This window comes from Conger conger, chromosome 8 (assembly GCF_963514075.1).
Source record: "Conger conger chromosome 8, fConCon1.1, whole genome shotgun sequence".
Classification (NCBI taxonomy): Eukaryota; Metazoa; Chordata; class Actinopteri; order Anguilliformes; family Congridae; genus Conger; species Conger conger.
The window spans coordinates 10,092,685-10,118,871 of NC_083767.1; the positions used below are offsets into that span (position 1 = coordinate 10,092,685).

Genomic DNA, 26,187 nt, shown 5'->3' on the forward strand with positions numbered 1-26,187 from the left:
CAGGCAACTGCTACACTGACTAGTTATATAGGTTAGATCTAACAAATTATGTGTCAACCAGAGGGCTTTAAGTTTTTGTACAAGGACATTTCAGACAGTGCTTACAAGCTTGTTCTTGCATTGCTAAATTAAATATACATGCATTACTTTAAATAACTAGATTTCAAAGCACATTGTAAATGTAACATTATGGTAAATTGCAGAAGCTGTTTTTTGACTGTTTTACAGATCCCACTCCAGCCCATGGCACTTCCATCCTTGGCTTGTGCTAAGTAGATTAACTATAATGCTCCTAACTACGGGGAAGGGGCTGTTTTTGCGAAGAGCAGGATCATTTACATTTAGATTAGGAAAAGGGCTTGGGCAGAAATGGTGAACTTTGCAGAAAAAAATTACATTCTGTACAATTGTCCTGTTCCTCCGAGACCTTATTTTGGGGGGTGGGGGCAACCCCTCCGCATGTATATAAATGGCTGAGCCAAGTCACAGATCAGGGGCCTGTTCCACAAAGCAGGATTACTGAGTTAGATGGATAGCTGTATCGAGTAAAACCAAGAACGTCCCCAAATCTAGAACATGGACTGGAGTAAAAACAGCAGTTCCAGGTTCTACTCTGGCCAGTATTCCAACTAGCTCAGTAATCCTGCTTTGTGGAACAGGCCCCAGAACTGCTCCAAGATGTGCGTTTTCAGATGAAATAATGAAAGCAGATATAACCAGGGAAACGTGACTGAAGAAATGTGTAATTCCACTTTTAAATGATTTATTTGTAATAAAAACAAATGGTGTCTGAGAGATTCTAGATTTCATCTTACAAAAGCTACTTTAAGATTTATGCAGCAATACATCTTTACAAATCAATTATACAGTACATGTATTACTTTTAATTTGAATTAGCGTCACTGTAAAATCTAATATATAGAATACGATATTTAAAATGTATGAAGAGTATAAACAAGACATGACCAGAAAAAGAAAAAAACATCAGTATTCTTAAGATTTTATTCGTAATGTATAAACACTTTACATAAATTACTTCCTCTGAGACTAATATTTGATGAACAGTTAATTGGAATTCATAGAAAAAATCCATAAAGAACCAGTCTCACATAATTTACAAAAAATTGATTTTTCCTTTGCTTGGTGGAATTTTTTTAATGTTGTTATTTATTTTTTATTTTTTTTAACTTTATGTACCGTATTCAATCTCTCCAACCCAAGGAAAACCAAGATAAGTTTGAAAAATGAACAATACATTGGATATTCACTGGTGGCAATGTCCTTTTAGAAAGCAGCACGGGAGAAGCAGTTGAATTTATTAACAGCAGTATTTACCAGTTTTGTCTGGTTACTGAGACATGTATTTTTTTAATCATTAAGAGCAAAACTACTTTTTATAAGCAAAGGTCAACCAGTCATAAGGAAAACAAACATGATAATCGACATCGCCTAGTAAGAAAACTGATTGGCTTTATACAGATTAGTCCAGCTGAGTGCAGTGATATGCATATGTAAACACATTTCTTTTTTTCTTCTTTCTTTCTTTTTTTTTTTTTTAAGCAGATACCCTTTTAAGGTCAATTGTAAAAACATTTCACCTTTAGAAACAACAATTTTTCCCTTAGTTCCTTTCTCTGAAGAAGGGTCCACAGTCCAATCAAGGTTGTGCTACAGACAAACATCTGTGTCACGGCCTTGTTAAGGCCCGAAGAAGTTCTTTTCTTTCTACAATTATTCTGTAGAAGCTATGTACCACAACACACAGCGTTGCTTTTCAAATGCCCCCCCCTCCCTCCTCGACCCCCCCCACCCCCCCCACCCCTTCAAAGGGAACGGTCAAGGGCAGTCTCTTTGGCAGCCGGTAGAGAACAGTCTGTTACCTCTTCCCTATTTCGCTTTGCCGTAAGAACTGTATGCTGTTAGCGCTGTCGGCTAACTCTGGGTATTGCTCTATGGAGAGTACATAGTACCCATCATATCCTAGCACTTTCCCACTACTCAGTAGCTGCCTCTTCTCCCCCTCTGTCCACAGCCGGGCCCCCTCCTCTCCGTCGCGCACGCGCTGCTGCTCCCGCGCCCAGGCGTGGGACAGGGCCCTCAGCCGGGCCTGCTCCAGGATCCGGGCCTTCTCCTCGTCCAGGGTGGTCCCGTAGCGCACGTGCAGCACCAGCGCGCCGTGCTGCAGCTCCACGTCGGCGAACCTGCGAGTCCTGCCGTTCACCACCGTGGTGGACTGCGAGACGGTCACGTTCACGCCGTTCTCCAGCGACTTGCGCCCGCTGGTCAGTCTGAGCGCGCTCAGGTCGCTCTCGGGCAGGCTGGTCTTGATGAAGTAGTGCGTGTCGCGGCCCTCGATGGTGAAGTGCAGGTTCTCCAGGTAGAAGGCGTTGTTGAGGACGGCCGCCACCTTGATGCAGTCCTCGTTGGCGATGTTGAGGGCGTTGGTGACCACCCGGCCCTGACTGACGGCTAGCATGACTCCCTTCCCGATGAGGGACTTGACTGTGGCGAACCAGAGCCACGACTTCTCCCTGCTGGCTCGTCGTCTGTTCAGCTGGATCTCTGGCAGTCTCTCAAAGGACAGGAAGGCCTTTGCTTGTCTTATTACTTCCTGCTGGACCCCAGAGATGGACTGCAAAGGGAGAGAAAAATGCATTATTAATGTCTAAACACTGCAGAGCCTGACACGCCAGACTTTCTGACAACTGGCTGGACTGTTTCAATGCTTTTCTCCTCTCTATTGGCAGAAGCTTTGCTTTGCAAAGAGGTTCTGTGGTTGGACAAAAAAATACCATAATATTTCATTTTTTCTTGTCATCATGTGTGGGAGCAAACGCAAATAATAGAAGATTAAAAAAAGAAAAGTAGTACTTTTATCAGGAGCACAGTTCTGAGAATTCCATTTTAAAATGTGACAATACTCAGCTTTCTGATTGACACCACAGCTTTTTTATTTTAAAGAGGTTCCACAGTACTTGTATAGCAAAGACCATGCATGCAGAAGTACACAGCAAGCATGATCATTTTAGGGATCTTTTCGAGGTAGATCCTAAAAGATTGTTATTTTCCCACATTTTTTCTCTTCTAACATCCAACTACACTTCAAAGAGAGGTGAGAGGAAATAAAAACAGTGCAAAATAAGACATTACCGGCAGATCATCCCAAAGCTGGCTCTTCTTCAGTTCAAAAGACGGTTCTGTCAGATCGAATTTGGGGATTGGAAAGCCAGGAATAGCATTGTGAAGATGGAAACCAAATGTCACTAGCCAGCTGTTGACATCTGCCACAGAGAGAAAAGAGAGAGGAGAACATTTTTACTCCTCTAAAGATGACAACAACTGACAAACTCTCATATTCACACATTTCTACTGGAGTTACTCTACAAGATACACAAGCTAAAAATGCAGAACTGGAAAAAGCACACTTCCTCCAGCTGTGAACATAGTGGATGACATATAAACACTCAAATGATACCAGACCCTTCAGGTCTTACCTGTGACATATTCTTTAACTTGGTGTATTTTGCTGACAGGGTTGTTGTTCCTGAAAATGTACAAATTAAACGGGGCGGGGTCCTTGCCCACTCTTTTCCAGGCGGCGATGTCGGGAATGGTCCACCGGGCGGACATGATGTCGTAGTCCCGTTCTCCGAAGTGCAGCAGCTTGGTCAGAGGCTCGTACAGGCCTCCCTGGAAGCCGATGACCAGCTGGAAGTCCGGGTTGGAGTCGAAGTAGATCTCCCCATAGGCCGTGTACTGGACCTGCTTGATCATGAGGCCATTGCTGCTGAAGACGGCGAGCGGTGTGCCCGTGTTGTCGCAGGCGATGTAGAACTCCTCCCCGCTGCTGATCTCCATGGCGAAGAGGTGGCCCTGGAGGTCATAGTAGAGGGAAGTGATCTCGGAGCTGGAGTGGTTGTACACGTGGGTGATCCGGGTGGGGTAATTCAGGTCTGCGTAGAAGTACTGCAGGTGCTGCCCCAGGCTGGTTCTGCTCGAGACCCTCCTCCCCAGCCCGTCGTAGCGGTACTGGATGGTCCAGCCGTTGCCCTTGCTGTAGACCCGCACCAGGAGGCCCTTGGAGTTGTACTCGAATATCTCGGAACCTCTTTGGCGTAGGAAGCCGTCCTCGTCCAGCTTGTACTGGATGTCCCCCAGGCGGGTGATCCGGTCCCTCAGGTCGTAGCGGAGTGGGGTGAGGCGTGCGGCGGTCCCGGGGTTCAGGAGGTGGACGTTCCCGTTCAGGTCGTAATTGAAGCGCCACATGTTCTTCTCGTTCAGGTAGACAGAGAGCAGCTGGCCATCCACGTCATACTCGTAGCCGTACTTGGTGGTGTTGGCGAAGGGGCCAATCTTGATCTCCCTCTTGGTGACGCGACCCATGTTGTCGTACTGTATGGTTATCCAGTACATCAGTGAGCGGAATATCTCGTACTGGATCTCTTTGATTCTGCCGTGCGCATCAAAGTGCTTGGTGTAGGTCATGACGGCGGTGGAGATGATCTGGTTGATGTCGTAGTAGATGACGCCGAACTTGCCGAACTGCTCGACCTTCCCCGAGATGTCGTCGAACTGGTAGAGGTCGATGGGCAGCGGGGTTTCGTTGATGACGCCCTGCATGCTGGTCACGCGGAAGCTGTTGTCGTAGGTGTAGTCAAAGCGAGCGTTCACCATCCCGTCCTCGCTGAAGCGGAAGATCTGGCGGTCCACCAGGGGTCCGATCTGCCGGTACCTAATGGTGCAGATGAAGCCCTCGCTCTGCAGGTTGACGGTTTTCAGGACCCCCGCCGTCTCGTCGTGGGTGAAGCTCACCCGGGTGCTGTCGTACAGGATCTCCGACAGCTTGGTCTGCCGCCGGTACTTGTACAGGACCCGTCTGCCCGTCCCGAGGTGTGCGACCCTCAACAGCTGCCCATCCTCGCTGTAGTCCACGATGACGGATGCGTTGCTTTCCGGGGGGGTGTAGATGTTGCGGTAGTAGCCGATGGAGCGGATCGTCTGCATGGTGTGGCGGGCCACGCTTGGCATCGTGACGGCCGACAGGTGATCCAATAAATCATAATCGAAGATGTACTGCCGTTGGCTGTGCAACAGCAGCACCATGGACTAGGGGAAAAAAGATAAAGACAAAATGGAAAAAAGAACAGAATAATTGAAAAACAGAAAATAGAGCAGACTAATTGCACTCATTACTTTTAAAATGCAAATGGCACAATAACAGGTATTAACATTCCATTTGAGATATGACTCATTTTTAATTGAGATATCCTTGACCCAAGAGTCTCTAATGCCGCTCCTGTTAAATGCATTTGAATGAATAATTAGAAATGCTTTTGCAATTATTAGCCGTGGCCTCATAATGCACCGGTACTTATGTCATAAGGCGTGCTTCATTTACAAGTCGCAATCACTTAAGACAACATCAGATAATTAAGTGATTTTCACTCTGGCAAGAGGTTGGTGATTTAATGCAAAAAAATGGGAAAAAAAAACAGGCTTAATTCTACTCAAAACTGTATAAAGTTTCAGATGACAATATCCCAGGTCTGTCAGATTTTATATTTTCATAATTCTCGCTAGAATGTCTCATGTTTATATGCAGGGTGTTTTTTTCGGAGTGTAAAAGCTTGTGGCTTGCCAAACAGGCTGCAAATAACAGTGCACCGAAACTACGGACTACAGAGTGACACCGGATTCATCGCTGCATAAGCAAGCGGAACGTACGCGGGACTCGCGTTCTCTCCTTCACCAGCAGCAGGGCCGGCGTCTTTTGGAGTTTGTTAAAAATACAAATTCTAACAACCCTCCAGGAAGCGGAGCACCGGGGCCACTTGGTATGCGCCCCTGATTGTGAGGGTGCCTCCAGTGGTGGTGCGGCGTCCCTGGGAGAATCGCTCATCTTGTCAGGCGGATTGGGAGGGACATTACTCCAGCTCCCAGGGCTCTCCATGTGGCATATGTTTCCGCAGTGATATCCTTCTTTCTGGTCACACTACCTGCACTTGTGGCAGGTGCCATGGAAAAAAAGGGAAATTCATGCATATATAATATGCGCCGCCTCTACATAGTTTATGTTACGTTTGGCAAATTCCTCCAGGCTCCATGAGGAAGTTTCCCTCGCACACTCAGAAAAGTTGCCTGCATGAAATAAGTCCAATTTAATGACAAAAATAAAAATAAATAAAAAGTTTGGCTGGTATTGAAAACAGCCAACAACAATAACAACAACAACAACAACAACAACAACAAAAGAAACAGCCAACGATTTGATCTTTTGGACCTCATGGGGATGTCAGAAATGCTTGACGCAGCATCCCTGGGTGTTGATATTCCGTGAGCCAGGAATGAGGAATCGATTCCTCTTTTTGGGACGATAACAACACAGTTGATAAATCAGCTGCAGACTCGACCCCTGTTGCTCGCCAGGATTATGTCTGAATTTCTGCTTCCTCACCCCCTCTCTGTGCACAGACACCATCCGGAATCTCAACACTCCCTCTCCATTTCTTGCCATGTAAACACAAATTAACATGCACCTCTTTTTCTTCCCTTTCTCAGTCATTCCAACTGAGAGGCAGGAATAAGATGATCTACTTCCTACATAAAGTGAACTTTAGTCATTTACCGTGGGAGACTTTGCATTCACTGCATTCATTTCCAAACAGAAACGGCTTTCTCAAGGCCTCTACCTGGTTACTTTTCAAAACAAGCCTTTTCTTTTCTCTTGTGAAGGTGCTGCTAGTCTTTTCGTCTTTTTAAACACAATTTATTTCCCAAGGAGGTGGATGCAACAAACAGCAGGCAAGGGCTTTATTGAAGGCTTCAAACAGACCAGTGTTTTGCAGACCAGGTTATGTTGCTGAAAGATGACAACTCATTAACCTCCACTACAATAAGTGGTGCCTAAACAGAAGCTAGCTGTCAAATGCAAAAACACAATTTTCTTATTTCACTTAAGAAATGACATTAGGTCATGTATTATCTTGATGTTTACAAATGTCTTCTCAACAAAATGAGATAAAAATACTTCAAGTTGAGGTCTTAGAGGTAGAACGGTATGGTTCCGGTAATGGAAGTCACTTGGAACAGCTAGCATACCTATGATACCTGGTACATAATGTGGAAGCATTATATTATGATATTATGATATTGTCTGCTGCATTTGAGCCTGCAAGGAGGACCCCGATGCACGGGACTTACTCATTTGATTTGTTCCAATACATCCGGCTAGCTTAGTCAAATGCAGAAAAGCATTTGAATCCAAAACAAATACTATTCGAACCCAGGTCTGGAGTGGACAAGGTACTCACCTTCTCCAAGTAGGTGTAGCTCCAGGTCTTTCCATCGGCGAAGACTCGGGAGATGAGTCGGCCTTGGCTGTCGTACTCCACCTTCTCTGTGGTGGGTCCCCTCTGGATGCTGGTGATCTGACCGGTGCTGGAGTACGTCAGGTTCACCGACATCAACTTGCTGCTGGGCACCCACAGGGTGGGGTGCCCCGAGGCGTCGTAAATGATCTTCAGCAGGAACTTGCGGTGGTCGTCGTATATCTTTTCCGTCCGTAGCGTTCGGTCGTAGTCCACGGACAGAAGGTTCCTTCCGTTTACCTTTTATTTTCGGCACCGAACGTGCCGAAGGGGGAGAAAAAAACACACGGACAAAGTCATGGTCACAGTCAATGATGGAGGCCCTCAAACACCTGCACGCATTTACCCGATGACCCGCTGTTGTTTAAACGCCATTAGCTGTGATTGATTCCCTTTGACAGTAAATTAATTTCCAGAGTTCTTGATGTAAGTGGACTACGCATTAGATTAGTTGCCGTTTTAAAGGGTTTCATTACACTGAGAGAAACTCTGGCATCCGTTCAAACTCTTTTTAATGAAGCCCCTCAGAATTCAGCGAACCGGTAGAAAGATATATTAGGGTGTATCCATGCAGTTTCCCCTAAGTGAGAGCCATTCATTTAAAGATGACAAGCTTTGATAATGGAAGCAATGGCACATCATATCCTGACCCTTTTTATGCCCAGTTTATGTCCTGTAAACAAGAAACAATGTCACTTCATCATTGGCTTTTAATTGCCTGATTCTCATAAGCTTTGTATATCTATGGACAAAAACACATTTTATACATATCAGGGTCACATCTTTCCAAGTAGTTACAGCCTTGCAGAAATATCAATAAACTGAGTCAGATGGTATTCAGAAATATCTGTATTTCTCTCAGAATGTGTCTAAATGTGTAAGCTGGTTCATTTTTGACCTTGCATTTGCAGAGCTTATCATTAGAAATGCCAATATATTGTTTCATTAAATGTTTACCGCATTAATAAATTACAAGAATATAGAAAAGAGAGTAATTGGCACTTTCTCTCCCAAATCATAAATCTAATTATAGTCAGTGGCCTGGATTTCATAAATATTTGTCTTTAATTTAAATGTAAGTTTTATGTACAGTTGGGGAGTGAGTTCAGTAATCCCTAAATTAAATTTCAAAATTGTGTTTGTGAAGGAAAAGTCACGTAATCTATTTGGAAGTCAAAGATGAGGACAAATATTGGTTAAACCCCGGCCAACGTGTTCCCATGAGCCAGAAATGGGTTTCTATTGCTTTCTCTCGATAGAACTAAGTTTGGTTAAATAACACCCCTGTAACCCCGCTAATTGCGTGTGCTGATAATAACCGGGTTCTGTGAGGAAGTGAATAGGACCTGTCCTCACCCGCAGCTTTCTCCCAAACACAATGACCTTGCCCCTGGTCTGCTCCTTCCGGTAGCGCCACTCCACCAGGTTCAGCCCGTTCTCCCCCGGCAGGGTCATGTTGCGGCGGGCCACGATGGGGTTGGCGGCCCCTGCCAGGATGTGGGGCTCCGTCTGGTAGTGCGTGTCCATTCCGTTGGCGTAGATGATCCGCAGGGAGTTATCGTAGCCCACCTGGTAGCTGTTTCTCAGTTGGTCTGGAGTTAGGATAGAAATTCCACAGGTTAATCGAGGACGCCGAGGAGGACAAGGCGGACATTTTGCGAGCGACAATGCGGCAAGGTTGAATCTGCTCTGTTCAATGACAGGTGGAATAAAGGTGTGAAAGCCACATATTTTCATTTCATTTGCTTTGATGGATGACTCATGCGGCTGAACTACATCCACACAACTCAGGCCAAAGCTTAGAGCAACAAATCCTCAATTGGCATCAGCCAGTCTGTATAGAAGCTGATATTTTGCATGAAGCTAGTGTCCTCAGTGTCTCCACACTAAAGACTGTTAACTTCCCTCAGTGCAACAACTGTGCTTGTTTTTATTATTTTTAATTGATTGGAGTACTTTCGATACTCCATCCTATTTGACTAATTCCCATTCAATTCAGGGGTATGGGGTATTATTGACATGTTAAAATGGGGTAACTATACAATGTTCCCTTGTAATTACCAGAACTTGCCCCAGAGTGTCTGGTTTGTTCCACAAAACCAAAATAACAATTAAACTGAAACTGAATGGTATTACAACCGTATATTGCTAACCAGAATGTCTTTCCTAATTTCACAATTTACCAAGGTGAGTGCATGTGAAAATCTGCTAATGTACTCTAATGAATAAAAATGGCAATTAGCTTTGTGCATTACCTACCATTTTATGTTTGATTAAAAAAAGGCCATAACTATAAAGCGGCTTGTTCTAGGTATGACTTGTAATTCACATGCTCTGAGATGAATGTCACAGGAGAGCTACTTGCTACTGAATTTCATGGAAAACCATACTGGGCAGTTTTCAATAGTGCTGCACTGCCAAAATGGTTTGTTCTCAGCATGACAAATGGCTGGAGGTTAGTCTATATTGCCCTAGAGGTCTGATACAAAAAAATAGAACAGTAAAATGGCCGCCTCTTTTCTTAGCTCCTGTCGCGGTGAGCCGATGGCCTACCTTGAACCAGAGTGTAGAAGGAATCAATGGATGAGAGGTTAGTGGTGATGCTGACATCTTCCTCTCTCCCAGAGGTCTCGATGTCCACTGTAATGGCCCCTTCCATCTCTCCATGCAGATTGGTCACCACTCCGGTCGGGAAGGTAACATTTGTCAGCCGGCCCTCGCTGTCATAGCTGCAAGGAAAAAGAAGAAGAAAAAAGAAACGGCACTAGGTCAGGGCGGCAAGAGACCTGGTAAATCACGGTAAGCTGGGTCGCACCAGAGCGCTGCTATCGGAGGAAGGATGCCGAGTGTTTTTGTACACATGCTGTTGTAAGCATCTGCTTGAACTGCTGCTACCGTCCTAAATATAGAGCGATTACACATGTGTTCCGGTAACATGTGGATATACTTGTATTCTCAGCACTTTTTTAAAAAAGGGCATATTTGTCACATCACCGGTTTTGCTGATGATAGAACTTTTGGTAGATTCTCTTTAGGTGAATTGTGGCCTTTCTGCAAGTTTTTGGAAATGGCATGTTACAAGAGCTTTCCGGAAGATTAAGGTATAAGTGCTTTCCAGTTTGTCTTTGGTTATAACCACACTCCTGGGGCTGCTCCTTCTATAAAGACGGACATATTCAATTACCTGGACGAAATAAAGAAAAGAAAAGCCTGATACGGATTTTAATACATTCAAATTAAAGCTGCCTGCAGTTTAACTTGATATCATTTAAAATCCAGTGTGCTTGGGTCCAGGGCCAACACAACATAAATCATGTCACTGGCCAAATACTTATGGACTGTATTGTGTATTAGGCTTGGCACTTCATAAAACCCCTTCTGAATGGCAGGGTTGAGTTGTTTAAAAAACACTCATTAGCTATTTCGTTTTCATAATATTTTCGTTTTAGGAAGACCACAGTGCCAGCAGAGTAACCATGGTAAGTTGGACGGGTGTGTTGTACTTAGTATTGCTATTCAAATTATTTAGCAGTATTTATTTGATAACTCAAACAAACTGATTATATCAATAACAAACTGATTTTGTTACAACTCAACCTGGAAAAAGTATTTCTTGGTCTCCTGAACAGAATTAAGTTCAGACATTAATCAGAGGGTGGTGTGGGGGTTAGTGAATTGCTTCAAGCTGGAAATTCACTAATAAACAGCTTGCTAATTGGAACCACATTTTCAGAGCATGGAAAGTCAGACGGGGCCATTCTACAGTGTGTGTGACTGGTCGTGTGTGTGTGGGCAATCGTGTGTGTCTGCGTTTGCATGCGTGTGCGCATGGGAGTACGTGCATGTGTGGGTGTGTTCGTGTGAGAATGTTTGTGTGTGTGTGTGTGGGGGAGCGTGACAATGGAGGACCGCTGAGTGTCACTGCCCACTTTGAGTTCTTTAATGATGACAATATTTGGTGTCAGCCATGTGGCTGAGCAGCCCTGGGCCCTGGCACGCTGATCTGGCCCACCCCCCCGGCCCCCCGGCCCCACTCTGGCCCGTCTCTGCTTTGAGTGATGGGTGATAGCGCTGTCTGCTCCTTCTGGAGGGGTGCCAGTGTGATTCACACCCCGACTCTATCTGTCCTCTCCGCAATTTCCTTTCAGCGACCGCCGTGACAGCGCGCGGGGCCGGAGACAGCGCACATCAAAGCCCCGTGAGCGCGCCGTGGCCAAACCACCGCCTCGGAGGAGAGACGCGCATAAATCACACCCCTAATGCACCCAGTTAGACTTCCGCAAAGCCTGCGCTTACCACTCACCCCCATTAATTCTCCATGAAGCCAAAACTATTTCAATTAAAGGCTACGAGACATTCGGTGGGTTTTTAATGTCAGCCTGCAACCGGAGCATATGAGGATACGTATAATTTATATATTTTTTGCATGTCATTATGTGAACCACAGAGTTAGTATTTATGGTAAGAGAAATATAGCATAGTTGGCACTTTGCAGTATCCACCATCATATTTTCTCTGAAAGAGAATGGTGTGTGACTAATACTCACTCAAAGAAAGTTGTCCAGCCAATCTCCGTGCTCTTGGTTGCCAGGAGGCCACTGTTGCCATGGTAAGTGAAGAGGACCAGCTCTAGACCCTGGGCGGTGAGACTCTTCAGCCCGCCATTGGTCCCGATGGTCAGCCAGATGACCTGGTTGTCGGGGGAGACGATGCGGACGGGCATGCGGTTGGGGTCCCTACGTATGCGCAGCGTGTTTCCGCTGCTGTCCGTAACCGCGGTGATGTCGTTCTCGTTGCTGTAGCTGAAGTTGTACTTGTAGTCGCCGGTGACCAGGCTCATGGTGTACTGGTGCGTGCCGTTGGTGTCGAAGACATACAGCTCCTGGTCTGTGGCCGAGGCCACCTCATAGAAGCCCATGGAGTTCAGAGGTGGTCCGTTCCTGAAGACTGCCCGGATCCTGATGTTGCCCAGGTCGGCGAAATACAGGGTGCCGTCAGGTGCCACCACCAGCGAGGACGGCGAGTTGAGCTTGGCGTCTTTGGCGTAGCCGTCGCCGGTCTGGTAGCAGTCGCAGTTGACGTCGTTCTTGCAGTCGCACTCGGAGAGGACCCCCGCCAGGTGGGTGATCTCGCCGTCCGTGGACACCTGCCGGACGCGGTTGATCTTCTTCTCGTCCGTCTCGGCGATGTAGAGCACGCCGCTGTAGGACACGGCGATGGCACTGGCCGACTCCAACGTGGTCTGCACCGCCAGCTTGCCCGTGCCGTACTCCATGCCCGGCACCTGGCAGTGCATGGGCCGCCCGGCCACGATGCGCACCTGCCGGCTCTCAGAGATCTGCAGCACCACGTTGTTGTCCAGCACATACATGGAGTTGTCCATGGGGTTAATGGCCAGATCCGTGGGCCACTCGAGGCGAACCTGACGACACAACCCAAAATGTTAGCGTCATCTCTTTCTCTGACCAACATCTCAACTGTTTTTACCCAACGGTGATGAAGAAAGATACTTTACAGCAGGGATCATCAAATCATGGTCCTTGAGGGCCAAGAACAGCTGGTTTTCCACCCTCCCTTTACGTGGGAGTCAGGTGTGAAGCCAGCCTGCCAATCAGTAGCACTAATTGTTCAGTTAATTACCCGGGAGAAGAGAAAACAAGGGCTGGATTTCGATTCAAAGGCCAGATTTGACAATGCCTGCTTTACGGGGTCTGAGACATTTTTTTGGTTCCCTATGATTCGATTTGACTGCCTGGGTATTTTTGCTTGATGTTTCCGTAAACCACTTGTTTTGCCTGAGGATAGAGGACTCTAGCCAAAAAAATGTACCAGGTTATAGGATTCAATTATTTTTAATTAAGAAAACCTGGTTTCTTAATCTGAGCCCCTGATGTCTGTCTCCTAATTCAGCAGCTGTGCAGCCATACTGATAATGCTGAGACGTCCCTCCAGTCCATTTTCTCATTGCAAGCAGGGACAATGCTATGGAGTTGTAGTGGCTCGGGTCCAACCCAGATTAAAACTCCAGCCCCCATCAGCCTCCAGTCACCTCGACGGTCAAGCGTCGTCAAGGACTACAAATGAATATGCAACACCGGCTCGACTTCCCTTTCCAGCAGGACAAAAGCCTCTCCTGGTTAAGTAGCCAGGCTGTAATTTCAGCCATTAAATAACAAACAGTTAAACCGAAAGCACTTGTAACATGAGGACTCAAGACGTTCCCATTTCCCCACGGTCCCTCATCCCTGTCTGCGGGTCACAGCCCCGGGGTTGTAGACGGTGCAGCCATTTGACTTCCCTTCAGGTTACGCATTGTTTAAAAGTTGAGGATACTCATTAGGCACTCTGCATCCCTTCAAAGCATCGAGTCAATACAGCAGGTTGTGGCACTGCAGCGTTGAATTCGGCAGGCTGGAGACTGCAACGCTAATCCCCCAGGTACACAATAACACGCGTGCATCTCCTTCCTGTGTTTTTTCACATTAATGCTGTTGACAGCAGCTAGCGAGCTTTCAGCTGGAGGTCCCAGGGGCTCTACAGTAAGGGCCCTCACACTTGGCTGTAATTAAATTGGTGACAAGAGCTGTCTTTGTTTGTTCTTGCTCCACTGGATCACGGTATGGCCTGCCACTACGCCCCGAGTCCCTACTCCCAGGAGAAACGCCTTATGGGCAACTAACGGAGGGGCGCAGGCCTTGAGAAATCGGCAGTTGGATCCGGGCGGAGATTTTGGGTCTGGGTCCGATATGTTGCGAGGAAAGTCAGATCACGCGAGCGAAGATCACGTTGTGGTTCACTAACAAAAAGTGGCAGCAGAACCAAGATGCAAAATCTGCGCTCTCTCAGTACGCTCTGCTAGGTCGTGACTAGATGTGTTTATTCTACGTTCCCTAAGTGTGTCTCCTGCTGCACTCCTAAGTAAATGGCACTCCTAAGTAAATGTCATTCCCAGATTCCCAGGGAAAGGGTCATAAAAATGTCGATCATAAAATGTTGATCATAAAAATGGGTTAAGGCAGAATCCAACTGAACAAGCATTTTTACTGAAGGCACAAGAGAACTGCCTACAGCTCTACCTGCCACTGTGAACATTAAGTGCTTTGTCTTCTCATCAGTAATGTGTCAAAAAGTCTCTTTCCACTGGAAGTTTCCTCAGAGAGGTACGGTACACAGTGGCAAACGCATGTTATAGCTCAACATGGACAATGTACGGTGTGTGTCTAGGTGAAAATGTACTGTTGATGTCTTTAGAGCTTAACCATTAAGCACGGCCATGGAGGAGGGGCCACAAGGTGGTGCTGCAGTCTTTCAGGTACTACTGCTCTGTCTGGCCCTCTGGGCCACCCACCTGATATGGGCGGGCGTAAAGTTAAACAATCACCTGACGGATGTGCATGCTCGTGTCACAGGTCAGAGGTCGGGCCGAGGTGAGGTCATTCGATCCCAAGAGGGTGGAGATGATTCCGTTTTGATCCACTTTCCGGATCATGGTTCCGTCAACGAAGTATATAAATCCATTCTTATCAACTGCAATACCTGGAGGTAAGAAAAAATGCAAAAAAAACAAAAAAACAAACACACAAACAAACAACAGATGCGTTAGGCACATACTCTCTGGTTGCATGACTCACTAGGCAGAACAAGATGGGTACATGTGTCAAGTTTGGCTTCACATTATTCAGGTCACTGCGAAAGTGCACCGTTAATAATTCAAATTCTGCTTTCGAGCATTAAATAATTTCTCAGGGAGAGTGGGAAAAGATGTAGCCTTGTTTGCGTCTCCTTTTCAAAACCAGGTCTAAAAACAGACGTCGGAGGAACCATGGTATTGAACAGTCCATTAAAAAGGAATTTAAAACAGAGAGAGGCAGAGGGGGGAAAAAAAACAAAAGAAAAACAAAGAACTGCTCTTTACCTGTGGAAAGAGGGGAATTATAGCTTTGACCATTTCTAAATGAGACGGATGAAAGACAGAGTTTCCATGGTTACAGCAGCCAGCTAAAATGTCAACCTGATAGAGTGGGGCTAAATGGCCTGGAACTAGACTACCTGAAGAAATTCCCTTTGTTCCAATACATACACATTAATGCTCATTCATATTCTTCTTTCCCACTAGCTAATCATTGCAAGACTATATATTTCACAATACATTCCTGAAAGAACCAGCTCCTTCTGCAATTAAATTAAAACTTAAAACCTGTTATGAAGTACAAGGCATTTCTTTAGAGCAGCTGCCAGTGGACAGAGACGATGACAAATGTGTTCTGCTGAAGCACTGCAGCGGCTGTGTTAGTGGTAGTGTATGTGTGTGTGTACATATGGGTACATGTATGTGTGTATGTGTGTGTGTACATATGGGTACGTGAGTGTGTGTGCGTGGATGTGTGTGTGTACATATGGGTACGTGTGTGTGTGTGCGTGTGCATGTGAGTGTGTACATATGGGTACGTGAGTGTGTGTGTGTGGATGTGTGTGTGTACATATGGGTATGTGTGTGTGTGCATGTGTGTATGTACATATGGGTACGTGTGTATGTGTGCGTGGATGTGTGTGTGTACATATGGGTACGTGTGTATGTGTGCGTGGATGTGTGTATGTACATATGGGTACGTGTGTATGTGTGCGCGGATGTGTGTGTGTACATATGGGTACGTGTGTATGTGTGCGTGGATGTGTGTGTGTACACATGGGTACGTGTGTATGTGTGTGTGGATGTGTGTGTGTACATATTGGTATGTGTGTATGTGTGCGTGGATGTGTGTGTGTACATATGGGTATGTGTGTATGTGTGTGTGGATGTGTGTGTGTACATATGGGTATGTGTGTATGTGTGTGTGGATGTGTGTGTGTACATATGGGTATGTGTGTATGTGTGTGTGGATGTGTGTGTGTACATATGGGTATGTGTGTATGTGTGTGTGGATGTGTGTGTGTACATATGGGTATGTGTGTGTGTGCGTGGATGTGTGTGTGTACATATGGGTATGTGTGTATGTGTGCGTGGATGTGTGTGTGTACATATGGGTATGTGTGTGTGTGTGCGTGGATGTGTGTGTGTACATATGGGTATGTGTGTGTGTGTGTGTGGATGTGTGTGTGTACATATGGGTAAGTGTGTGTGTGTGTGTGTGTGGATGTGTGTGTGTACATATGGGTATGTGTGTGTGTGTGTGTGTGTGTGTGTGTGGATGTGTGTGTGTACATATGGGTATGTGTGTGTGTGTGTGTGGATGTGTGTGTGTACATATGGGTATGTGTGTATGTGTGCGTGGATGTGTGTGTGTACATATGTGTACGTGTGTATGTGTGCGTGGATGTGTGTATGTACATATGGGTACGTGTGTATGTGTGCGTGGATGGGTGTGTGTACATATGGGTACGTGTGTATGTGTGCGTGGATGTGTGTGTGTACATATGGGTATGTGTGTATGTGTGCGTGGATGTGTGTGTGTGTGTGGATGTGTGTGTGTGTGTGTGTGCGTGGATGTGTGTGTGTGTACATATGGGTATGTGTGTGTGTGTGCGTGGATGTGTGTGTGTACATATGGGTATGTGTGTATGTGTGCGTGGATGTGTGTGTGTACATATGGGTATGTGTGTGTGTGTGTGTGGATGTGTGTGTGTACATATGGGTATGTGTGTATGTGTGCGTGGATGTGTGTGTGTACATATGGGTATGTGTGTGTGGATGTGTGTGTGTACATATGGGTATGTGTGTATGTGTGCGTGGATGTGTGTGTGTACATATGGGTATGTGTGTGTGGATGTGTGTGTGTACATATGGGTATGTGTGTGTGTGTGTGTGGATGTGTGTGTGTACATATGGGTATGTGTGTGTGTGTGTGTGTGTGTGGATGTGTGTGTGTACATATGGGTATGTGTGTGTGTGTGTGTGTGGATGTGTGTGTGTACATATGGGTATGTGTGTGTGTGTGCGTGGATGTGTGTGTGTACATATGGGTATGTGTGTGTGTGTGTGTGTGTGCGTGGATGTGTGTGTGTACATATGGGTATGTGTGTGTGTGTGTGGATGTGTGTGTGTACATATGGGTATGTGTGTGTGTGTGCGTGGATGTGTGTGTGTGTACATATGGGTATGTGTGTATGTGTGTGTGGATGGGTGTGTGTACATATGGTATGTGTGTATGTGTGCGTGGATGTGTGTGTGTACATATGGGTATGTGTGTGTGTGTGCGTGGATGTGTGTGTGTACATATGGGTATGTGTGTGTGTGTGTGGATGTGTGTGTGTACATATGGGTATGTGTGTGTGTGTGCGTGGATGTGTGTGTGTACATATGGGTATGTGTGTATGTGTGCGTGGATGTGTGTGTGTACATATGGGTATGTGTGTATGTGTGTGTGGATGTGTGTGTGTGTACATATGGGTATGTGTGTGTGTGTGTGTGGATGTGTGTGTGTACATATGGGTATGTGTGTGTGGATGTGTGTGTGTACATATGGGTATGTGTGTGTGTGTGCGTGGATGTGTGTGTGTACATATGGGTATGTGTGTGTGTGTGTGTGGATGTGTGTGTGTACATATGGGTATGTGTGTGTGTGTGTGTGGATGTGTGTGTGTGTACATATGGGTATGTGTGTATGTGTGTGTGGATGTGTGTGTGTGTGTGTGGATGTGTGTGTGTGTGTGGATGTGTGTGTGTACATATGGGTATGTGTGTGTGTGTGTGTGGATGTGTGTGTGTGTACATATGGGTATGTGTGTATGTGTGTGTGGATGTGTGTGTGTGTGTGTGGATGTGTGTGTGTGTGTGGATGTGTGTGTGTACATATGGGTATGTGTGTGTGTGTGTGTGGATGTGTGTGTGTACATATGGGTATGTGTGTGTGGATGTGTGTGTGTACATATGGGTATGTGTGTGTGTAGAGGAAAGAGGGTAATAAACATGTGCAGTGCTCAGAGCGGAGTCTCTGGAAACAACAGATAGATGAAAGGTGTCATTCTTGTACAAAGTCCACAAACCATCTGGAGGAAAATAAATAAAAAAGCCCTACGGTACAGCCATCTGGGGCTGACTTCTTCTTTAGTCTCATAAGGACACTCCAACTTTCTCTAACTGCCCTTAAAAAGAGATGTGAGACCGATCTTTCAAATAGACCTCAGCTAGGAGTAATGCTGCTACTCTCTTGCACTTCATTACAACAGGTTCCACACAAAGTTTCTCCAAAGAACTGAATGATTTTACAAAAGCCTACACTTGAATTGTATAGTGCTCAGTTAATGTTTTCATAAAATATGACCAATGACAGCATTTACCCTGTTCTGGAAATGGCTTTAGCCCCATTTGCCCACGAATACAATGTATATAAATATATAATCTATACAGCACATAAAAAATGTAAACACTGAATTTGAAACAGGGTCTCAAAAGAAAAACAAAAAACATTGTCCATCCAGCAGTGAGCTATCAATCTGGGATTGTTTTAAAATTGAGAAAGGATAATGGAGTAGATCACATGAGTGCTGTAGAAATACAGTTATCCTGGGCAGACAAAAATGGCTTTGCTTCAGCAGACTTAAAATAAGGCAAACAGGCGAAATATGTTGATGCTTTTTCCTGTGGGAATTCATGCTCCCTGCCCAGTCATACTGTCATCCACTGATGGCTATTCAGAAACAGAATAAAATGAGGAATATGTATGAGGTGCACGGTAAACAGTTTGTAAAATCCAACGGTATGATGAATACACAGATTAAAAGCAGATGCCAAGAACTGGTGTCCAGCAAATAACACCGGGAGCCCAAGCACACCGTGACAGTTGCAATACTGTCATGTAGCTAATGCAAATGACTGTACAGCAAGCATGAAAGACGCTAATTAAGCGTTATCATTGTTTGGCACCATATGGATACTATTATATTTTTACAGTATACATATTTATGCGGTATACATAGTTTTGTACATATTTTATACATATGTATCAGTGTTAATGAAGCATGATGCAACCTGCTGCTATTAAGGATAACTTATGCATTCATTTTTGTATAGTACTGTATCGTACATGTGTGTCGCTTTTAAGAACAAGTGGTATCCACTTTTTGTACTTTAAAACAAGTACTGTTACATGGTTAGATTTTAGTGCTGTCAAGTACATAGTTTGATTAATTTCCTGTTGTTGTGGATGTTCTGTACTGGCTGTGTTATTGCTCCAGCGATATGTATCTAACGTGTGTCACCACAATGGCCCTGGAAGTTTCTGATGAAGAGCAGAATAATAATACACAGGAACCACGGAACCGCAGGGTCTGTGTGTTTGGGGAGGAAAGAGACTGTGACGCACCTTTGGGCCCCATGAGTAAGGCCTCGGTGGCCTTGCCCCCGTCCCCACAGCGAGCCTCGTCGAAGGGCAGGCAGTGCTCTCCTGTCCCCGCCACCACCTCCGCGTTCTGGAGCAGGTCTTTGGTCCCCGTCAGGACCTTGGGCCTGTATATCCTGCGGGAGTTTGTGTCCGAGACGTACAGCTGTCCTGTGGCCGGGTCGGTTGCCAGATAGTATCTGTGAGCGGGATTGTTGCTGTCGGGGGTGGGGTGGGAGAGGGGGGAGCGAAAGGGAGGGAACGTGAGCACATTGGCAAAAATAAAAGAATAAACAATTGCATTTGACGGTCTTGCCGGTAGCAGGTGCAGAACTCAAAATGAAAAGGATGTAACAGTGATAATGGTGGCAGTCAAAATGCCAATATTGCTGTGAAATTCCGCTCCGAATGCGGGAGGTTTGTTTTGTCGGTCTGCGCTGCATACAGAAAAGGCCTTCCGCAGCCAGAAAAAGGGCCTCCGTCAAAGTGAACTTAATAGGATATGACTGCCAATCGCTGTCATTTGACATGGCATTAATGATGCCTTCCGAATTGTCAGATCACTTCAATCAATCTCACTTCTGACGGTGTGGCGGCAGGAAAAAACAGACAGTACACGCATTATAGTGAAAGGCAACAAACGACGATTTCATTAGGCCATGTTTATGTATTTCTATTAAATTTGCCTTAAATACAGCTTGAGCACTTCACAGACAGTTATCAGCTTTTAGATACGCCATTCCTAAATGAGCCGATGATGGCCACTAACAGAGGCACCACACTTTATTAAATTGTGCCAGTTTCTTTTCAATATGTTTGCCGTGAAGTGAAAAAAACAGCAGAACACTATTGTGGGAAAAATACTGTGGATGTTTTTTTTTTTTGTTTAATTTTTAAACAGCACAAGCTAATATTTGAGCCCAGGGTGGAGGAGTGACAAAGACACGTGGGAAAAAGACAAAGCAGGATGTGAATAAGACACAACTAAAAGAACAGCTGTGACATGTTGATAACACAAAGCTTTACTGTGAAGAAATAAGTATGTTTGAGGAGGCAGGTCAGAAGTCTGGAAATCTTACACAGCTCCATGCTTAGCTTTAGGCCTGCTGAAATAAGAACTTCAGAACTACACTGCAGGAATAGACAGCCTTTGTAATCTATGCACCATGTATAATGGGGTCTGATGCAGGACAGGAGGTTGGGCTATCGAACAGCGTCATGGCTTGTGGTTTGAAAATGACAGCACAATACCGGAGAGGTAAACAATTTGGATTCCGCATTACAGAAGCGTTGTTAAAAGTAAGGAGGTGGCAAAGCAGTGAAGGCTGGCGGGGCGTGACCCCGGCTGGTATAAGTGGCACAAGCTTTCAGCCCCGGCTCAGTCATTAACGCTGCCCCCTGCGACACTATCCACGGACATCGGCCCTGTCTCTCAGCAAAGTGACTCACACACCCAGGCGTCCAGTCAGACGCTGGCGCTGCTGAGCATTTGTCGAATGGCCCTCTATCAGAAATCCGCCCCGCTAGCCTGTCTGCCAGATGTATCGCTTATTCGCTGGAGCGACGAGCTGCAGAATGGAGCTGTTACACAAGGATGGCGACCATTTTCCACCCATCTACTCTGAAATAAACCGAGATCTAGCAGCGGCAGCATCAAAAATAAAACTACATGGAGAGAGCACTTTTCAGCCATCTGCAAAGTACACAGACCGTGATGGCTGTCATGTACTATGCAGGGATGTAGGTACGATACAAGCAGCACAGGACTGTCTCACAGACACAGAGCAGGTCTGAGGCTTACCTATGTCTGAAATCCTTATTCCTTCGAGAAGCAGGAAGAGAGAAACAGTGAAGGAGTTTATGAATTATAGATTAGGGGGAAACATATTAAAGATGATGAAAGATATCACAAGTTTGCTAAAAGAGAAAACAACACCAGAACTACTGAAGATTACGTGTAGAGTAGCCAGGAGTTATTCCAGTAATAATTCTCAAAGAGGGAAGGGACAAATTTTACACCTGGGAGTTCGCTGCCACATTAGATAACTGCTTATGCTAGGAGTAACAGGCTCATAATGGGATATTGATTGTGTCACAGATAATAAAAAAAGCCTTTAAATGGTTTCTTTAACATAACAGATTGCATCATGGCCTTTGCATACTGTGACCATGCAAGGTTGAGAGTGCAGTTTCATAAATTTTATATAACGTTCTTAATGAGCATTTTAATTAGTAGAACGTAAATGCCCCCCCCCCCCCCACCACTAATAATAAAACCAAGCGGAACCAAGATGCATTAGTGCATGCTGGTGAGGCTGGGTGTGTGTGTATGTGTGTGCGTCTGTGCGGGGGTGGCTGGAGAACATGTTTCTGTTCAAGAACTAAATTAACTACTACAGCTCAGAGCACTATGTCACCGCAATACCCTAGGTGGCAAAACTCGAAGTGCAAATTTATGATAATTCCACCAAATGTCGATAGTGGCTTTGGTCTGGATCTGATTTTATATGCGCCAGTGTACGCTAGGGCTTAGAATACATGATGGTGAGCGTACAGCAAATATCTGCTGTTCCAGAGAGTCTGTCCAGTCTAAATGCCATCTCAGTTGGGAGCCCAGCTACCCTACATGCACTTTCTGTGTGTCACTGCTGTGAAAAGTTATTATTTCTGTTCATGGGAGCACAATATCTTACTGTACGAAACACACTTATTTTGGGATGATAGAACAAGAAACATAAAGTTTTATATTATTTGGATTCAGAAGACCTAAGACTGGCCGAAGCCTTTCATTTCTTTTCCTTCACAGTTCTGTAAAGGATCAACCGCATCACCATTTTTCAATGTGGTCAGTCAGAATGAAAGGTTTCAGACACTGGACAGACACTGCAAAAAACCTCAACAAGTATTTTAGTCTTACATTATGACTATTATATTATGGGGTAAATACTTACTTTAAAATATTATTTTTTTGTTTTACTAAATAAGACAAATACTACCAATGAGGTGAGTCAAGATTTGCCACGTGCCAAGGAAAGTTCACGTGTTTACGTGTTCACGTGTCAACAGTAACTTAAAACAAGCAAATATTTTCTACTTTCTATTATACCATCTCATTACAAGACTAAAACACCTGTTAAGACAGACATTTTTTTGCAGCGCTGCTTCCAGTTCGAACCCAGTGCTCTTCACGGCCACTTGGATCCTGATTGGTGATCAGAACATCACATTAATTACACAGCTGTTCAGTGGGAAGAACACAGGGAACAGGTCCAGGGAGTTAGTCACAGAACTGGGCCTCTACCTCAGAGCTGGCAGTTTGACTGCCCCAGGTCAGACTCTGTTCTTGTACTCTGGAACAAGCTACATGAACAGAACTGCCTCACTAAAACCCATCTATAAAAACTGCAGTCAGTTTGGATGAGAATGGCTGTTAAATTTTTAAAATGTCAATTTAAAGACCATTGCAATCTAGTTAAATACAGGGATATATTAGATTGGGTTTAATCGACAGCCATACTGTAATTATATTACCATGGGCTTAGGAGAAGGCTTAAAGTTCCACATCACTTTCCTAAGCTTTTGATGGCAACGCTCTTGCAATAACAGCAACGCACTATATTTTTTGATGAGCCAAGCTAATTGTTTTCGATTTGTTCAAATAACCAGAAGAACAGTTGAGACTAAAACCCGGAAATGGCTTCCATGTGAAGAAAAGGAACGTTCTCCCCAGCTTCCAACAGCAGCAGTCTTTTCGAACGCCACCCGACTCCCCCAACCTCAGAAGCGAAGAAGGCCATTCAGCCCGGCAGGGAAATCTGCTGCGCTCGATTCAAAACCGCACGGGTCCGGGGGGTTGAAGGGAGGTGAGGAGTAAGAGTAAAATCTCGGTGCTGAAGGTCGTTTCTGACATCAATCAATGGTGCCAGGAGCCCTACCTCAGCTCCATGACGCTGGTGACGTTCCCGGAGGGGAAGATCCGCCTGATGTAATTGAAGTCACCCACAAACAGGCTGCCGTCGATGCCACAGGCCAGAGCCACCGGCGCCAGGAGCTTGTTCCCGTCCGCCTGGCCGTTGCAGCTGGGGCAGGAGATGCTACGCCGACGGCCATTCCCCATGATGGTGCTGACCACAGGGGGCTGCTGGGAGATGAACTGGTTCTCCCCGTTCCCTTTGTACAGGATGCCTGGGGGGCACACAGGAAAACAGGCCGTTTAAGGCACTGGATACACAGCGAAGGCTTTGCCATGTCTTTTAATCTTAGTTGTTGAACAGCTGACAGCAGTGACCAATACAAACCCTGCAAAGCATTAGCATTAAAAAATACATGAAATAAAAACATATTTTTCTTTGACTGTTGCTTCCTTAGATCATTTCTTGCTTCTGAAAATGAGATCAAAGACAGCTCAGTTTCTCCAACTGAATCTGACCGGGAAAACTTTGTATAGAATTAATAAAATAAACAACAGTTTTACGCATATTCATTTCACAGTTCACAGAGTTTATCTTGACAGTCAGGTTAGTCATGTTTAAGGCTTGTTTTAATATTTATACAGCTGGAAATGGCTTAGATAACAGCAGTCCTATTCTTTTATTTTTCTTGTTAAATTACACCTCCAGAATTGGCACTAAATTTGTGTGAGAAAAAAATAAAAGCTATAATGCTCCTGCTCAAATCAAAATTTACAACTCAAACAGCACCGAGGCCATATTAAGCTGTCATAGTGCAGAACATAATTTAACTGAGTGATATCTTTGACCAAAGAAAGTGATACAAGCACATTACGAAGCATTATCTGGAAAGAGGCTGTAATGTGTCTCGAAAACAGAATGAAAAGGGCCGAGAAAGCGTTCTGTATCAAAAGCCGCAGAGTGTGTGAGCGAGCGTACTTGCTGAATCAAATCTCCCCTTTCAGCAGTGACTGAAAATAGTGATTGACTCCCAAAAGGATGGCTTTAAGCGTAGTCTCTCGAGAGAGGTGGTAAGCAGAGTGAAAACGCGTTTACAAAAAATACTCGAGGAGAGCCTGAAACTGCACGCGGTCCGCCTGACGTCAAATAGAAATTTGTTTCATTTAACTTTGTTTCATTCCACTATGGCCTGCATGACTCATGAGGTTTGCATGCCTTAAAGACAGCCTTTCTCCTCTGTCTGTCCATTCAGGGAAGGTCAATGGGCCCTTCGGGAATTTAAGATGGTGGAAATAAGGAGATGTGGAGGATGCTAACAGTCATCTTCAACAGCTGAATGGTGCCATTGTTGAGAGCAGCCTTCGCAACTGCTCCAGGTAACTTAGGCGCACCTGTAAACCAAATTGTGCTCGCAAAATTGTGCCCCCGTTCATTCAGGGCAAGGTCTTCCTGGACTGCGGAGATGAAAGCAATTAAGTGAAGGAGGATGAATGGCACGGGGTGTGAGTTTGGATTTGTTGGTTCTGATGAATGTGCAGATCAAGAATCTGAGACACAGATTAAGGTCAAACTGACACTGTCATTTTGAATTCTCATGTTATATAATTCTCATAACGTTTAATCATAATTTAATTCCTGACTTGATTTGTGAGTTATAAGTTATGCTTATGAAGCACGGACAAACTAAATCTAGTATGGTGACTTAAAACTAGCATGAAACTTAAACAGCGTTAAACAGATGGCATTTCTTAAAACAAAAAAATAATAAATTACTGCTTTATATGTTGAAAAAGCAGCTGGTGTTTTGATGTAAGAGCTGTAGAGCTATGCAACGCAGGTTGTTTCAGAAATAACAAACGACAACTGTCAACTCTTCCGGCTCCTATACAAGTGACAGGTACGCATTTTCGTCAGCAGTTCAGTAATTACATGCACTTACTTCCGCTCTTGTCAGCAATGTATTTTTTTCCTTTTTACTTGGTCTATAATCGTTTATGGCATTCAACTCAACTACAACGTACAGTTATCTTTTACCTAAAGTTTCCATGAAGCTTGAGCAATTTGGTTACATATTTTAGTACTGTGCAAACACCGTATGACTTGCTTTGGGGTCGGAGGGGGGTGGGGGGGTGGTGCTTCAAAGAACAACTTCAAAGGGCAATTACATGCTGTGAGTGCTAAATTATTCACAGCTCAGCAACATGTTAGAATTCCAGCACTCACTCTGTCCTAATTACTACCGAGATCAATGACTCCATCTCAGAACATCTATGTGGAGTGGCGAGAAGGCTACGGGGTTTCCTCTGTTTGTGTGTCACAATAAATCTCAATATACTTAAAGCCACACATACCACATGGCAGTTTCTCCTTCTCTGATTAGTTCATTTCATTGATTAATTGATCCGTTGGGGGTGGGGGGTGGGGGGGTGGGCGGGGGTTTGGTGGGAGGAGAAATCGAATGAAGACATGGTCAAGGGAGACGACCGGGCGGATCACACAAACGCTCCGTTTTAATTCAGAGCTGTACAAATGCTCTGTTAACAAAGACAAATTGGTCTAGCCGACTGGAGAAAACATGACACCGAGAGACAC

The 26,187-nt window shown here is 45.1% G+C and overlaps 1 protein-coding gene across 5 annotated transcripts in view; it reads right to left on the reverse strand.

Annotated features, from left to right (window-relative positions):
* Positions 1-1,834: 1,834 nt before the first annotated feature.
* Positions 1,835-26,187, reverse strand: part of si:dkey-237h12.3 (teneurin-3) — a 224,460-nt gene continuing 200,107 nt past the window's right edge. For 3 of the 5 annotated variants that reach the window (XM_061250970.1, XM_061250969.1, XM_061250973.1), the window contains 10 exons: positions 23,620-23,869; positions 19,670-19,902; positions 14,749-14,903; positions 11,915-12,789; positions 9,921-10,096; positions 8,724-8,959; positions 7,311-7,607; positions 3,495-5,106; positions 3,151-3,281; positions 1,835-2,632 (listed from right to left, as the gene is read on the reverse strand). In XM_061250970.1, the coding sequence (XP_061106954.1) occupies positions 1,877-2,632; positions 3,151-3,281; positions 3,495-5,106; positions 7,311-7,607; positions 8,724-8,959; positions 9,921-10,096; positions 11,915-12,789; positions 14,749-14,903; positions 19,670-19,902; positions 23,620-23,869 (4,721 nt within the window). In that variant the 3' untranslated portion in view covers positions 1,835-1,876. Of the gene's footprint in view, positions 2,633-3,150; positions 3,282-3,494; positions 5,107-7,310; positions 7,608-8,723; positions 8,960-9,920; positions 10,097-11,914; positions 12,790-14,748; positions 14,904-19,669; positions 19,903-21,485; positions 21,507-23,619; positions 23,870-26,187 lie in introns of all 5 variants that reach the window. The other 2 variants (XM_061250968.1, XM_061250971.1) reach the window with 1 other exon arrangement.